General features: G+C 42.4%; 1 protein-coding gene across 1 annotated transcript in view; it reads left to right on the top strand.

The window, feature by feature from the left end:
* The first annotated feature begins 932 nt into the window (after positions 1 to 932).
* The window catches only part of SIAH3 (siah E3 ubiquitin protein ligase family member 3), a 90,278-nt gene continuing 73,943 nt past the window's right edge, over positions 933 to 17,267 (top strand). The window contains exon 1 of the mRNA XM_018565293.1: positions 933 to 1,351. Coding sequence (XP_018420795.1) covers positions 1,217 to 1,351 — 135 coding nt within the window. The 5' untranslated portion in view covers positions 933 to 1,216. The remainder of the gene's footprint in view (positions 1,352 to 17,267) is intronic.

The following is a 17,267-nucleotide window of genomic DNA, read 5'->3' as shown; positions in this document are numbered from 1 at the left end:
CCTTAACCTTCCGGGTGAATGTCCTCCCCTCTCTTTGCCGGCATCCATCACCAAGATGGCCGCCAACTGGTAAGTGCGCGTGATGACGTCCCAGCGGGGTGTCACCCAGCAGCTGCTCTGGGTGACCACGCATGAGAACAGCCCTGTCCCCAGGTATTTTTTCATGAAAGCTGCAGACTTAAAAACATTGACATTTACTTTAGAAATTACATTACCATGTTAAAGCTTATCTGAGCCTGAAGTGATTATATTTACATATGCTTTAATCCAACTGCTGCTGGTGTAAATATAATTCTTTTTAAACCTATGATAATTTCTTTATTTCTTGAACAGCACAATGTGGCTTGCCTGTAGGAAAAGTGATTTATTTGTGTTTGAGTTGCACGACCTTTTTCTTGGCTTTCAGTACTCTGCCTTCATGCATTAATCACATATCATGCCAGAGATATTTTTAGATGCATAACTGTGTACATTAGATGTTGCTACGCTCTCTGCATGCAACTCCAGTGCCCTTGTCAGCATTCAGTGTGGGGTCTGTATATAAGCTGCATTATCTCTGGGCAAAAGACTGATATGCCATCAAAGCGTTCACACCAAGTTAAATCGGGACATAAATCTAGTTCAGCAGCTACCATAAACTCCCTTCATAAATGTTAAAAGTCTGCTCTTAGAAAGTGAAGAGCACCGCTTATCTGCTTCTTTAACTTTTACTGAATTTTCTTTCTTCCGAATTTCCTTCTTTAATGCATTTTTCCCCCCTTCATGTGAATTTCCTTCTTGAAGCTAAAGAGTGATTTCAGAATGAAGTGCATCAATTACTAAATGAAGACATTAAGCAATCATTTTTTTAGGCTTCACTTTAGCGCTGGATAGGCTAGTCTGTAATGGAAAGATGAATGTGATGCGCTGATGTATGGTAATGTGCAATAGTACATTCCCTAGCACTACCTCTATTCATCAGGGAGCTTCAGCAAAGGGGGAGGCATTTGTTATTGGCTGGCTCTGGTCCTCAAGGATAACATTCCTGCTCTTTTGATTGGTCAGCCGACTGCTGCAAGATTCTAACCATCTTATTTTGATGATAAATATGAAGGCATGCTAGGCTGTGCAGGAGTGTAGTGTTCAGGCACAGCTCCAATCCGCTCCTCCACTCCAGGACTGACAGGCTGTGTTTCCAAAGCCCTGAACAAGACAGGGGAAGAGGCAGAAAGTTGTGATGCTTTTCTTTACTCAGTGCTTTGGGGCTGTGTTAGATCTGATCCACCTGAGATTTCAGCATTATCAAGCCAAGCGGGTCTTCTCCTCTGCTGGACAATTGGTGTGTGTGGTGAACCCAACGCAAAACTCAAAGGTGAGTTGGCACAGAGCGATCAGAGGGACAGACAAGCCGATGCTTCAGCTCCAATGCAGCCTCGCAAACAACAGACTCTCCCTTCTCTTGTGTTTTACTGGGTTGTACTATTGATTCATTGCTTCTCTAGCTGCCCTGCTTCTCCTGGTGTGTTATGTAACGTGTGATTTTCAGAGCATACATAATAGGATTCATCATTTGCATGTAAAACACAGCTGTAGGGCAAATGTATGTAGGGAAGCAATTCTATCAAGTTCCCTTGCTGCGATGGCGTATACAGGATGTGTTTGCCTAGCTAGTGTGGATGCCTTTTTACGTGCTGTTTGTGCTGGAGGCTGCGATGCACCTTTTAGATTCATGGATGGGAAGGTCAGAGCAGTATGGTCCATCAATGAAGCTGATGGTCGGTGCTTCATCCTTAGCACAACTTTGACCACTGAAGATGTTGAGATGTCACTCTAAGGTACAGGTCGAAATATGGTTAGTTCACAATATGGGTGTTCATACCGACCTCTGTACCATGCTATAGAAAGTGGTGCTGATGTTGATAACAGCAAACTGCTGAGAAGGGCAGAGGATGAAAGGTGCTGATGGAAACTGGTTGCTAAGGACAACAACTGTATTTTCTATAATTTTATTTCTCTACCACTTTATTCATGGTACCATGTAGCTTATAATAATACCGATGATAATAATAAGCAAACTACTACTATATTCTTCCTCCTCCTAATAATGATCATCATACTGCTATTACTACTAATAATACTAGTTATAATTTATTCATGAAAATAATAATTTAATAATGAACGATTGTCTTAAGAGAGGTGATGATAAGTAGATAGGACAGCTCATCCCTCATCACTAGGGTCCTGGGGAGTCCGGCGCTGTCCAGCAAGGATTGTGCTGAAAGATGTGCTTTGCTTGCTCGCTGTGCTTGCTTTGTGTTGCTGGAGAGATTTCTCCACGTTGATCACAAGAAAAAAAACAAAAAACAGCTGTTTACATCGTACCTGTGTGTACTGGCTGTGTGTAGATTGTGCTGTGATTTATTATGCTGTTGTCAGGAATAGACTGAGCTCAAGATGTATCACCTTTTAGATGCAGCTAGGAGGTTGTTAAGCAAGTGCTGAAACATTATTTGAGATATACTGAAGATTAGGTAAGTCTTCTTGAAGTTTGTCAATTAGCTGCTAGCAGTAAGCTACATCTAAATGTATGGGTACTCTATTTAGTAGGCTGTGCACTGCATCCACCATGATGATTAATTACAGATAATGACAATGCACTTTGGCTTAAACTGACACAGGCTGTTTGCTGTAATCTACTGCAAAGAGCTGTTTATGTCACAATCATTATTTACTATGTTACTACTGAGGTGTAACAAAGATCTACAAATTGCTTCATCATATTAATATGATAGCTCTTTATTAGTTATATCTGTATGTATAGTTGTGTGTATAAATCACCCTTCGGTCTGCTTTGTATACAAAATGCATTTTGTATGTACAAATAATGAATGCTGCCTATAATTAAGGTATATGAAGCAATTGTAGATCCAGAGGGGTTTAGCAATATATCTCAGTAACACTGCAATAGCTTTGCAAGTTCTGTCATTTCTAGTAACACCAAAGATTAGAGATGTAAACAAAGAGATGAGGAATAAAGCGTGCTAGACTTTATTCATGACACACACTTAATACCAGTATATTCCTTTTATTGGAGGCTTTGGAGTATTAGATTTCAGGAGCTTATTACTGTACATGCAGGTGCTTGCCAGCATTTCATCTGAATGCTAAGTAGATACAAACTGAGTATTGTTTGGAACACTAAATAATCACCTGTTGTGTTAAGCATAGTGCGCACTGCAAATATTAGTTTGAAGGGATTTAAATTCAATAATTGGGATTAGTCATACTAATCAGAGGTTTGCATAGATTATTCATTTCTTATACATGCATAGCAATTGCCTTTGTTCTTAAAATAGCTCTCTTTATGCCTGTAAATAATGCATGTTGTTCTACCACTGGTAGCATACGTCAAATACGTAGTATAACACCAGAAGTTATTTCACATATTCCGTGCCACAGTTATCTTCAAGGCTCCAGCTGTTGCCAATTTGATCTCTGTTGTACACCTCTTTGAATCTTTGCGCACATCCTTTTCTTTGCTATGGACTCACAGAGGGCTGCCAATGTACTTTCTCAGCAAGCCAATGAGCCTAATTTAATAAAACGTCAGGTGTAGTAAAAAGTGATTCTGGCCCACATGCAAAGTGTAGTGCCGTGCACAGGTACAGGTATAGATTGACTAAAGGTAAAGCTGAATTAAACTTGTGCCCTCTTCAAGCCTCCATCATATGCAAAGCTTTTTCTTCATATGATTGAATATCTGAAGTGAGAACAGGTTCACATCAGCTCTCTTTCTATCTTAGTAAATCAGGCTTTAGTATCACTTTACAACACTTCAATCTAATTTAACAGTGATGTCTCATCAGGATACTGCACTCTTCAACATATGCAGCATAGTTTATAGTGGTTTTTTTCCATCGCGAAAACACTTTTTCTGGCGTTGGCTGCTAGGCACTAAAGGCAGTGTGCTGACTGAAACCACTAAATGAATGTGTTCTGTTCTTTGGGATTAACAAGATTCTGTATTCAAATCCAATTCCACCTGAAATCACTCAACTAGAGAACCGGTGGAAGAAAATATACCAGACTATGGGAAACACTTATATATACTTATGTTTCCTTTTCAAAGTATTCCCTTCCTAAGGTTTTCACAACAATAGCTTCTAACAATAATGTATTTATTGTTCCATATGCGTGTATATGTGAGCATCTTCCAACCACCCTTGTACAACAGTGTACAACAATCTATCCAAACTACCTGGGTGCCCATCAGCAAGGGCAAACATTTAAGTGGCTAGGTTGGTAACATTCATAAAACTGATTCATATTAAAAAAAATACAATCTGTATACTTCTACTATAATAGTCATTGCCTATGTTGACATTTTTATAAAAGGTTCACTTAACAAATTACATAAAACATTCTATTTCAAAGCACATTTAAAGCCACTCCTGTGAATGTTTCTAACTAATTTGTAAATATTTCTACCTTGTATGGGCTGTTAAGGGTTTTGTTTTGCCATTTAAAGTGTGTTTTGATTGGTAAATAAATGTGAAAACAAAAAATAGTCTTTTAGAGCTGCAGTATTTATCAATTCCATTTATCAAGGATTTCCCTAACAGAGACTGAGCTTGTAAAATAAATGCAGAACTGCCTTATCCTGGAATGGTATATCTATCTCTGCATCTACTAAAATCATTCTCATGCATTAACTTCTGTACACTCTGACACATTCAGATCTATGGATTTACTAAATCTATTTAAAGGAGAACTATGAGGTGAGTGCTTTTCACTCACCTCACAGTTCTAGCCGACCTGTGACAATGAGACTGTCACAGGTCGGCTCAGTAGATCGCGAAGTGAGCGAACACATACCGGCGTTCGCTCACCTCTCGATCCTGTCACAGCTCTCCGCCGTGACAGGGGAGGGACTGGATTCCCCCCTCCCTGCTCCAATCCACCAGCGCTGACTGGCGGAACGGACGGAGAGGGGGCGGGTAAAGCTGGCTCTGCCTCTAGCTAGGCAGAGCCAGCTGTCACTCACGCAGCTGGGCGGATCCAGACATAATTGTAGGGATCCGCTTCAGCTGCGGCATCTCATTATACCGCGAGCGGTAGCTTGCGGTATACTGAGCTTAGGGTGACGGTAGGACGCTAGTTTGTGTCCTCCCGTTGCCCTAAGGAGAACTATGGGGAAAAGCCTTAACCCCATAGTTCTCCTTTAGGTATTATAGGCAAATATAGTACTTTTAAAGACAAAATCCTTTATCAGGTTACATTGTACCCAAAAATGTTACCTTTGATAATTACACATGGATTGTTGCCCTCTGTAGAGTAAAAGTAAATTATCTTTACCAAGGCCGGATTTTGCACCAGGCCACCATGGCCTTGGGGCAGCAGGGAGTAGAGGGGCAGCAGGGGTGTGGAATTCCTATCACCAAATGCCCGGGACATGCAGTTGCGGGAGCCAGGCGGGTATTTTTTTCTACATTTAACCCTGCTTTGGGCAAACAGGGCTAAATGTAGAGCAGGGAACTCGCCGCTCATTTTGTACAAGTGATTTTGGCGATGTCGCGGAGATCACTTATATGCAGCCTGCAGGTCAAAAAGTCAATTGGGCTACGCTAACGCTATCTCCACTAACTTACCCATGCGCCCAGAATCGCTCCTGGCCCATATTACAGTAATAGCCAAACCAGAGAAGGATCCCTCGAATTGCGCTAGCTATCGTCCAATTTCCTTACTTAATATAGACACCAAATTATACGCTAAGATCCTGGCGACTAGGCTGTATCCGCTCCTTCCTTCATGGATACACCCAGACCAGGTGGGCTTTATTCCGGGCAGAGAAGCCAGGGATAACGCTCTTAAATCTATCTCCTTAATACATATAGCTAGGCAGCAAAAGCCTCCCACCTTGCTCCTCTCCACCGATGCGGAAAAAGCATTTGACGGGGTGACCTGGGACTTTATCCTAGCCACCCTGTCTCACCTAGGTCTGGGTTCCCGGATGATGGAGTGGATTTCAGCACTCTATGCCAACCCTACCACTAGAATCCGCATTAATGGGTCCCTATCTCCCTCTCTTACGTTATATAATGGCACGAGACAGGGGTGCCCCCTGTCCCCCCTTTTATTTGCTATTTCATTGGAACCTTTGTTGGCCACCATCCGCAACAACCCTGACATTCAGGGTATCCCTACCCCGGCAGGTGAATTCAAATTGGCGGCATATGCAGACGACATTCTGTTCTATGTAAGGAATCAGCGGATTTCTCTCCCCCAAATTACGGCGGCATTAAACGAATATGGCTCCCTCACCAACTTTAAAATTAACATGGGCAAATCGGAGATCCTTAATTTAACTCTATCACAGGAAGAAAGCAACGCTCTCCTCCCCCACTTTCCCTTTCAGTGGCGCCCCCATTCCCTCTGCTACTTAGGCATCCAGTTAACCCGCAAACCATTGGATCTTTACCACTACAATTTTGTTCCCCTTTTAAATCTGGTTAAAACAGATCTGGCCTCCTTCTCCCTGCGCTCCTTACCCTGGATGGGCAGGATAAATGCTGTAAAAATGATGATTCTTCCCAAGGTTCTGTTTGTGTTTCAGATGCTCCCCATAGCCTTACCGAGCTCATACTTCAGGACCCTCGCCAGGATAACCTCTAACTAATCTGGCAGCGCCATGCTCCCAGGACATCGGGTTGTATACTAGTTAGGTCCCGTCGAAATGGAGGGCTGGCCCTGCCGGACTTTCGGATCTACCATGCAGCCGCCCAGATGGTGAGGGTGGTTGACTGGGTGTTTGGGGACCGGGTAAAGAGCTGGGTGTCCTTGGAGACTGCGGCCAGTGGTGCTTCCCTGTCTGAGTTATTTGGTTGCCTACTAAGTGGCGGCCCCTTGATCCCGCCACCTTGCCTCTAACAACCTTTACACTGCACACCTGGGACCGTTTGCACCGCAGATTCCAGTGGCCACACAACTCGATTCTCATGCCTTTGCAGGGCTCTGACTACTTTTCCCCTGGGAAGGGTGGAAAGATCCTTTGCAAGATGGACGGACTCTGCTACTTTGAAGTTATGTGACGTTCTATCCGGAACTACTCTACTCTCCTTGTCTGCCTTACGATCCAGATGGGGTAGGATACCCCTGGATTCCTGTAAACACCGCCAGTTATCTCACTTCATAGATTCTATACCTAAACCACTCAGGGAACCTCGGGATTTCACTTTTTTTGAATCAATACTGAGCTCCACATCCGGGCCCTCCCACTCCCTGCCCTACTGCTATATGGCCATACTTAAGTTGGAACATGACTCCCCCAGCCATACTTACACAAATGGGAGTCAGAGCTTCACCACACACTCTCCCCGGAAGAGAGATCCCACATTTTAGCTTTGGTAACGACCTCCTCGACAGATGTGCCAACGCTCGAAACAAACTATAAACTACAGTCCAGGTGGTACTACGTTCCTACCAGATTACACGAAGCTAACCCCCTCTTAGATCCCCAGTGCTGGCGGTCGCGTGGGAACCCAGGCACCTTTGCACACATTTGGTGCGAGTGCCCTCGGATCAAACCATATTGGTCGCAGGTCACTCATCTTATTCAGTGCATATGTGGTGAACAACTCCAACTGGACCCCTGGGTGTGCCTGTTCCACCTCACCACTGACTCAATCCGTTCTTATAAGAAACCTATAGTCCCCCTCTTGTTGAACGCGGCCAAATCGCTCATACCCAGATATTGGAGATCCGCACAAGTACCCTCCATGCAGGATTGGTTCCGCAAGATTGACAGAACTGGACTATTGGAGGAATTATTGCATACCTCCAAAGACTCATACTCCTCTTTCTACAAAAGATGGGCCTGTTGGCTAGCCTTCAAGAACACAGATACTTTTAAATCGTACTTGCTTGTCCCTGATCCTCAACCTCAACCGGACACCTAAACGGGCACATCCCAGAGGGTGTCTATGAATAAGACTCCCAGGCGGTGCCCCCCCCCTACACAAGGGTTATGCCCGACACCCCTGGTTGATCAGGAGAATGCTCGAAGCGGTAACAGAGTATATTTGCTGTGAATGAAAACTGTCTGTCTTGGATATACCACATTGACACTTACGGTTGTTTTGAGAGCAAGGTCGTGTCATGTCACGTCCCCCCTACCCCCTCACCTCCCTCTTGTTCTTCCCCCCTATTGTCGTGTGAGTCGACGTCTTCCCCTGTTAGTTTTTCTTGTTATACTAGGCACGCTGTCCTTATAATACGGTAGTATACTATCTGAGCTTGTTATGCAGTGCCATGTATGTGTGATGTGATACTTGTATTTAACTGTGAAAACTAATAAAACGAAATATATATATAAAAAAAAAAGTAAATTGGGGAACCTGGCCCCTGGGCAGCAGAGAGCGTAAATCCGGCCCTGATGTTTACTGAGTATTGCACATATTTGGAGTCCAGCATGTCACTACCCAGACTACAAGTAATTTAGAGGCACTGGGCCTTATTCATCAAGCTGCAGTAGTTCTTAAAGAGACCCTGTCATGTACTGAATTGCTTTCAGCAAAGGACTTACCTGTGAAGAACATGCTGTAATGATGACCTCATCTGCCACTAAAATCTGCTCTGGTTCAGAGTCCCCCAAAGTCTGCTGAGAAACCAACATGTCCGGGAATGTTGATCCCCATGGTCCTCTGTAGCTCTCACTGTTTCTGCCCTCTGAACTCACATTACTGGAGGATAGAGTTTTAATGTGAGGTCAAAGAAAGAAACCAATGAGAGCTGCATGGGACCATGGAGATCCACACTCCAGGAAGTGTCAGTTTCCTACCAGATTAGTGGGGCTAGCAGTCCTTAGCAGTCCTTAGCAATGTAGCAGTGTTAAGTGGCTTCAGGTATGTATTCAGTCTCTTCAGGTAAATTTATCAGTTTTTCAATACATGACAGGTGACTTTAATGCATGATAAAATGGTAACTCAAATGCCTTTATTGCATGCCATAATATTACTTGACAGAGCACAGTAATTTAATGGTATGTGCCAAGTCAAAAAAAGTCAACCTTGAGATGCATACAGGGAACACAGATTCCCCACGCAGCTACAGTGCTTGCTAGATAGAATGAAAGAGACACTATGACCTTGCCCATGCTCTGTCTCTGAAAAGGGCATCCTGTGCCCCCCTTATAATCACCTTACCTGAGCTCCCTCACAGTTTTTTGCTTCCCAACAATTCAGGGGAGCATTTACAATCCCCTGGTCAGATGCAGTGCTCAGTCCTAGCCACTGGCTGCCATGCCCAGATACAGTAAAAGGGAAGCAGATCACATGCTCCTCCATACCCAAAAGGGCTGAGTTTTCTTGCCAGCTGCAGAAAAGTAAGAAACTGTGAGGGAGTGCAGGTAACGTAAGTATATGGGGGTCCATTCTTTTTTGCATGGGCAAAGTGAAGGTGTATTTTTAAGTTGAAGCATGGTCCTATGATATCCATATTACTACTGTAGGTAATTTCCACTGCAGTTAGCCTTCAAAGGTATGTCCTCAGTTATTTTTGTTATATCAATAAAAGGTACTATTCTGATAAGCAAACCCTCACTGGTTGGTTTGCCTTTTTGACTGGAAATTAGTTTTTAAAGGCTGTCTTAGAAACACAGCATTATAATGCATTGCAGAAATTCATCCTTAATATGTAGGTCTTCTGGTAGAACTTAAGCAATGCTACATTCATCAGCATGTTGTGATGTGGACATATAATGCCCACCCATGGCATGCATATAGGGCAGGGCTGGAATGTGTTCTTAAAGACACATGATAAAACCACAGCTTCATATGTGTGCCTATTTATTTATTAAAGGTACTCTGCTCTACTCTAATGTTACAGATAATAAGAAAGCTTGATAAAATGTAAAAATGTTTTAAAATAGTTTTCATTACACAGTATGTGTAATAAGCAAGACATGACACCAAAAGTTCATCCCGAGTCGTAAAATTAAAATGTATCACTTCTTAATGCAATGTAATCTAATAAAATTGTTCATTGTACATATTAATGTTTCTCTGTCAGAGGGAAGTGGGAGAGAGAGAGAGAGCTAATGGCATAAAAGAACTGGTTTGAAATGTCAAGGTTGTGTCATAGGATGGAATTATTACTGTATGCAGAGCTTTTTATCTTGTAAGTCACTTATATTCTACTACACTGTACCCTTTGTGTAACACTAGTTTTCATTTACATAAATTACAATCATTCTGATGAGACCTGTAAGTCACAATAGTTCTCTGAAAATTAGGACAAGTAATCTGAATCATATCTGATTAATAAATTATTATTTTAGGACAGAAGTGATTACAAAATGAAGAGAATTACACAGGTCTGGCTTAATTGTTTATTTGACAAAAGCCTTCCAATCTGATTGATTTAAAGCAGAAATCTGGCGAAAAAAATATAATTTACACAACACGATTGTGTAAATTATCATTTAAAAGCTTTATGTTATCTGTATGTTGGTTGCTGCTCTTTTGAGTGCCTTAGGGAGTGAGAGATGTGACTCATGCAGTAAAGTGCTCCCAGCTTGTCCTTACTACTTGCCCATTCACAAAATGTATTGTATTTTTATCACAGAATGCAAGGTGTTCTGTGATTGAGATGACCAGATTAAAATGTTGTTTGTTCTGTCAGCTTACATTTAATACATTATTGCCTTGATTGTCTTCAAAGGGCTAATATGGGTTACCTCTTTTACAAACTTGTTGGCCTAAATTTAAGCAGGATTTCAGACAAAAATAACAAGATAAAAATGAATACTCTATTAAGATTAGGACACGTTAACAAAATCTGCTTTGCTGCAATATTCAGGTTCAGTCCAGCAACTTCCCCTGCAGTAATTTTGCTACTAAATGTTCCCAGTCTGATGGCCAGCATCATTCTATCCACTCTCTCTGTGCTGGGTCATCCTGGACCTGCCCCAACCTCTTACCGGACAGTAAAAGGAGAAGCAGCACAGTGATGAACTCATCTCTGTCACTTTCTGTTCCTATCAGAATGCTTCTAGCCAGCACATGAGCTGATTGGCTCCTTGTGCTGCGCCTTCCTCTCACGCTCCAGCTCTGCTATACAGGGACTGCAGGAGTCTGATACCAGGTCAAATTCAGGCACTAGAAGGGTATGTATTTTAAAAACACATGTAATCGTGTATTAATAATTACAGATGATAATATGAAATTATTATATTATTTGTATTATTATACAGGATTTATATAGCGCCAACAGTTTGCTAAGCGCTTTACAATATAAGGGAGACATTACAATACAATTCAAGACAAGATGGTAAGGAGGGCCCTGCCCATGAAGGCTTACAATCTAAAAGGGAGGGGGTAGTGATACATGAGGAGGTAGCTGTGTGGGGATGAATTGTTTGATAAAGTGGTAGTTCAGTGGTCAGGTTGAGGTGGGATAGGCTTCCTTGAAGAGATGAGTCTTAAGCGATCGCCTAAAGGCAGTCAGAGTGGGAGATAGTCGGACGGGGTTGTGGTAGAGAGTTCCATAGGATGTTAGAGGCTCTAGTGAAGTCCTGGAGGCGAGCATGGGAGGAGTTGATGAGGGAGCTGGAAAGTGGAAGGCCATTCGAAGAGCGGAGTGGGAAATCACCTGCACTCCATACAGCGTACAGACCTTGGATGAAAGGTTGGTGCTTGAAGTGACAACATGGATAGCGCTGTGTCAGATACAGTCCATAATAGAAGTCACCAGCACTCGATGATATGTGCAAGAAGAAAATCTCTTTTTATTAAATTGTCACATGGGTCATACAGCCATAGAGTGGCTGTATGACCCATGTGACAATTTAATAAAAAGTGCTTTTCTTCTTGCACACATCATCGAGTGCTGGTGACTTCTATGATGGATTAAATATTAGAGTTAAATTAATCTTATATTTTCCTAGAGTTCAGCTTTAAATAAAGGTTTTTAGTTTATGAAATGAATACAACTTGATACCAATTTCACCAACAAGTTGCATTTATATTTTAGATGTCAGCAGTACAGTAAACAAATATTCCACTTAGCCACTAAGCTTTTAAAATATAATTGTTAGGTCAAAGGACAGGAAAGCACTTCTCTGAATGTGACAGAATAATTTTGTCTAGGCAATCTGCTGCATATTTTTGTTACGTTTTAGCTTTGTGTTGTTGACTTTAATATTACATTTTGTTAGAATGTGCATATCTTTTTTTACAATTTCTAAAATGAGCTGATGGCTGTACTGCAACTTTGCGCATAGTGGACTTTGTTTCACTTGATACTGCCAACTGTTTATTCTCTAAGGGCCTCTTCAAAACTATTTTACCATACTAAAGTTAAAATGAAGGCCATTTTAAATAACAGTACTGCATTTTCTTCATTTGAGACACTTTATACTAATGTGGGTATATTGATATTTCCCTTGACCATCATTCTTTTTTTTGGGGGGGTATGCAGTGAGTTGGTGTTGTTTCATTCTTTTTATTTTTAGACATATTGCTAGTGGTAGGCAATTTCTACAGTTGCAAATTCTGCAGGTCTCAATATGTGTCAAAACTCTGGGTCTAGGCACAGAGTCTGATGATCCCATGGGTGTTCCATAAGCAGAGCATGAAAGCGATACCTAGAGGGTTGAGCAAGGCATAAATGGAAAGCCTGCATGACTGGTGATTGATGACCTTGACCCAGAAAAGGTTAAAGCAGTGGTTCTCAACCTTTCTAGGGCCGGGACCCCTTGGTAACATTTGCCAAGTGGTGGTGACCCCCAACGGTAAAATTTAGGGATGACGTGGCTGTTGCAGCGACATCTGGCGGCGTGGCAGGAGAACTGACACTGCTGCGCTAGGAGAGGGCTGAGGAGGACTCTCACCTTATTATTGTTTATTTTTTATAATTTTCTTATTTTTTAATAATTTGTTTCTTATTTCTTTTTAATCGCTTTTTTATTTTTTTAATTCTTTTATTTTTATTTCTTTAATAATTTTTTTGTCTATTTTTTTTCCACTTAACTTCATTGCTGTCACACAGAGGTAACAAGCCCCTCTGTAATAGCAATTGGAGGTGACAGGTTCTCTTTATTGACCCTGTCAATAAAGACCCTGTCACGAAAAAATAAATAAATAATAACTTTCTCCTGGAAAGGTTTAGTCTGCTCGATGAGAAAGTTTTTTTTCTTTTCTGACTGACGGCGGGCCCGATGTCAGAAAAAAAAAGAGCAGAGAAAGCGCGTCTCTCCTGGGTGACCGGAAGCCGCTAGGCGACCCCTAGCAAATCGTCATTCGACCCCTCGAAGGGGTCCCGACCCCCAGGTTGAGAACCACTGGGTTAAAGAATCAGAATGGGGATTCTGAAGTATAGGTCCCATTTGATTGTTTACTAGGGGGGTTATTCACCAATCTACCGAAGGCAGCCGAGTGAATAAACGAGCCGAGGTGACGTGAGCCGAACGCTGTTCGGCTATTCACTTCTGGCTTGTACGGCTGATTTCAGCCATACATCGACTAAAATCAGCCGTACAGGGAGCTCGATTTGAGTTTGAGGAATACAAAGTTATCTAAGAGTTCCAAAGGCCATCAAATCTATGGATATTATCGTTTTGGAAAGCCAGTATTCTCTCATAGGAATAGTGTAAGTGAACCAAGTTGGCAACCTGTGAAATAGTAGGAGAATCCGGAGTTCTCCAACTTCTAGCGATGAGTAGCCGGCGCCAAAAGAATATGAGTTATTACAATTCTAGTCGATGGAGGAAAGTCATCTAATCCTAAATTGAGAAGCTTCAGAGCTGGCTCAGGGGTGGCAGCCCGTCCATTGATCGCACTAATGATCTGAAACACGTCTCTCCAAAGTCTCTGAATCTTGAGACATTGCCAGATGGTATGTAGCAGGTTTCCCACTATTCCACAGTCCCTCCAGCACAATGTGGAATGGTCTGTTGAAAACTTAGCCAGTCTGTAAGGAGTAAGATACCATCGAAGGATACGTTTCAAAGAGACCTCCCAAAAGTTCACACATTTGGTGGCCGAGAGAAAATGAAAAATAATTTTTAAAAACGCAGACAAAGATGCCGGGAAAAGAAAAACAATTGGACGGAGCTAGCAGTGACAGCTAGCTCTGCCCAACTGTTTCCAACTGGCCGGCACCTGCCAGAGTCTTTTAGCCGGTCCCGACCAATGAATAAAAACTGGGTGGAGCCGGCCATTACGTCACAGCTGGCTCCGCCCAGTTGTTGTTGTTTAATGACAGATCAGCATCCCCAGGTCATTTGGTTACGCTGATCTGTCATTACAACTGAGCAGAGCGAGCCGTGAGATCACGGCGGGCTTCATCCAGCTGTCATTTGCGTGGAGATCGGTCGGCTTTGGCTGACCTTACTCCATGATTCGGCTGTCACTTTGGCTCAGTCGAGCCGAAGCATATGCCTTTGGCTCGGCTGAGCCTCTCGGCTGCCTTCGGCTGCTGTACAGGCTATTCTAAATAGCCCATACAGCAGTCCATCGGTTCAACTGTACCGAAGGGCAGAGGCGGCCGAAGAGAGCTGAAGGATCAGCCGAAGCTATGGCTGTATTCTTCGGCTCTTTAGTGAATAGCCCTGTAGTTGTTAGGAAGGAGAAGGTAGCAGAAGATACATATAGATATTCTATTTCCTTAGGTCAGTCAAAAGCATGTGGCTTCAGTAATTTGTCCATCCTGTCTGCTCTTAATCATAGCCACCCAGGACACAATCTGAGTTTATGTGGTGTACTGGCATTAATGGTTTTCCCAATCTTTAGTCTCTGGGAATTGGAGCTTGCATTTTCAAGAACAAGGCAGCAATGGCAGCATTCTTTTTTTCTAGTCTGACAAGTTCCCTATGAGTATAGCGGAAAATAAATGTCCTTAAAGTGACACTAATATCACTATTAGGGATGTTCAGATACCAGTTCAGATACGAGTGCCAATACTTGGCATTTTCACGAGAACTACTTGAGTTGCAGTGGTTGCAGCTGGGACATAGCTCTGGCACTCCACCACTGTCCTGAAATCAGTAGTCTGTATTGTTTTAGGAAAACTGTCACATGACAATAAACAAAAATGTATCAGTACTTGTATCTGTGAGGACTTGGACAAGTATCGATACTTGAAAAAATAGTATTGATGCATCCCTTATATATATTTATTTTTAAAAAATCATACATTAAAACAGGGATGCACAAATCCCAGGAGCTCCGTAGGCTACTTACTAGGGATGCACCGGTACCAATAATAGTATCGGTGCCAATGCCAAGTATTTGGGAAAGTACTTCGGCTCCATGAGCATGGAGCCGGCTTCCCGGCCAATCAGGAAACTGGGCGGCGTGTAATGACTCGCTGCCTGGCTTCCTGATTTGTCAAGAAGCTGGCCAATCAGGAAGCCGGGTGGCAAGTCTTTACATGCCGCTCGGCTTCCTGACTAATCAGAAAGTCAGGAGGCGAGTCATTACATGCAACCTGACTTCCTTAATGAGACTTCTGATATTGGCATTCGGTATCGGCGAGTACCGAAAAAAATATTGGTACTTGTACTCGATACCGAAATACCGGTATCAGTGCATGCCTACTCCTTACCAATCACAGCTGCCTCCTAACTTTTGAATTTTTCTCCAGTCTAGTCTTGCAGCTGGAAAAGTATCTGTACATGTACTTGTACTGTGTACGGTACTTGGTATCTGAACATCCCTAATCACTATATAAATACACCGAGTGGCCTGATTATTTTGACCACCCCATCAGTACTTAGTTGGGTGACGAGATGACTCCACAAGATGACTTCGTTGGGCCGACTCGTGACTCCACGAGATGTTGAAAGGTGATGTACCAGTCTTGCAACTCTCCGTTCTGCCCTAACATTAACTAGTCGCTGACGGCCACAATTCGCACGTTCAGACCCAGATTTTCGGCTGACAGTCCAGTCTTTAAACACTTTAACAACAGCTGCTCTTGAACATTTAACAAATTCTGCTGTTTTGCTGATACTCGCTCCATGGCTTGAGCGCCAGCAATAATCCCACGTTTAAAGGCTGTTAAATCGCTTTGTTTACCCATATCTTCAGAAAAAAATCACTTCTACTGTAGTGGTAATCAACCTGCTTCTCTATTTATAATGGTCTGGCCCTGTAGCAACTTCAGCGCAAAATTATAGCTAATTATAGCTAATTTGCCTACAAACGTCAGGTGGTCATAATAATCTGGCCACTCAGTGTATATAGTGGCCAAAAAAAGTCACACACTCTAATATTTTGTTGGACAGCGGCACACATTCACTGTGGCATTATCATTTTGATAAGCTTATGCAATGCCACAACATTTATTTCCATCCAAAGTTGCATTAATTTTTCACCAAGATCTTGAAGCAAGATCTTGGAGTTGGACCGCTGCCTTAAAGTCTTCTCCAGCACATCACAAAGATTCTCAGTGGGATTAAGGTCTGGACCCTGTGGTGGTCAATCCATGTGTGAAAATGATGTCTCATGCTCCCTGAACCATTCTTTCACATTTTGAGCTAATGAATCCTGCCCCTGCCAGCAGGGAAGAAACAAAATCCATTGATGGAAAAATCTGGTAATTCAGTATATTCAGGTAGGCAGCTGACCTCTCATTTTTGAAGAGAAATCTTCTGTATCTGAGACACTTCCAGGTCCAGGTTTGTGTTTGATGACTCATTCCCTCCTGAGCTCTGTAGTTCAATCCATTGCCCGCTGCATCACTACTTGAGACAGAAATGATGAAGGGGGCAGTGGATGAACCCACACCATGCCAGGATGCCAGGCATTTGACACATTTGGAAGTGTGTCAAATGCTGAAGGTCCTTTGGTGGTACTAGATCTCACACTGAAAGTAGTGTTTACAGACCACTAAAGAGGTACATATTAATACATCTTCCTTTTCAAGAAGCATTTTTTGTGACATTAGTGTCATTTAGGGCGGTGTTGTACAGCTGAGTGTAAGTACTTTTTGTTATTGACCTGGATATATGCTTGCAGCTTTTTACGTTTATGAATATTTGCTTACAACTCAGTTTCAGCTGCAGAGAATCATACAATTCCAGGCACTCATAATTTCTAAATTGTATAATTAAGTACAGTTTGGAGAAATATGTATGCATTTATTCATATGATTCAAAAGATTCATAATTTGTGCGTTCAGATGCCATGCAAATGATAATTTGCCAGGATGAAAAAAAGATACATTCCCGTCAAATTTAACAAAAAAGATCACAAACCGTCAGCTGATCCAGAATAAGGCAAATAACTGTC

This window comes from Nanorana parkeri, unplaced genomic scaffold (genome assembly GCF_000935625.1).
Source record: "Nanorana parkeri isolate BGI_ZX_2015 unplaced genomic scaffold, ASM93562v1 scaffold829, whole genome shotgun sequence".
In the NCBI taxonomy this organism is placed as follows: Eukaryota; Metazoa; Chordata; class Amphibia; order Anura; family Dicroglossidae; genus Nanorana; species Nanorana parkeri.
Note: the sequence above shows the minus strand (reverse complement) of the source record. Positions and strands in the feature narration are given on the sequence as shown.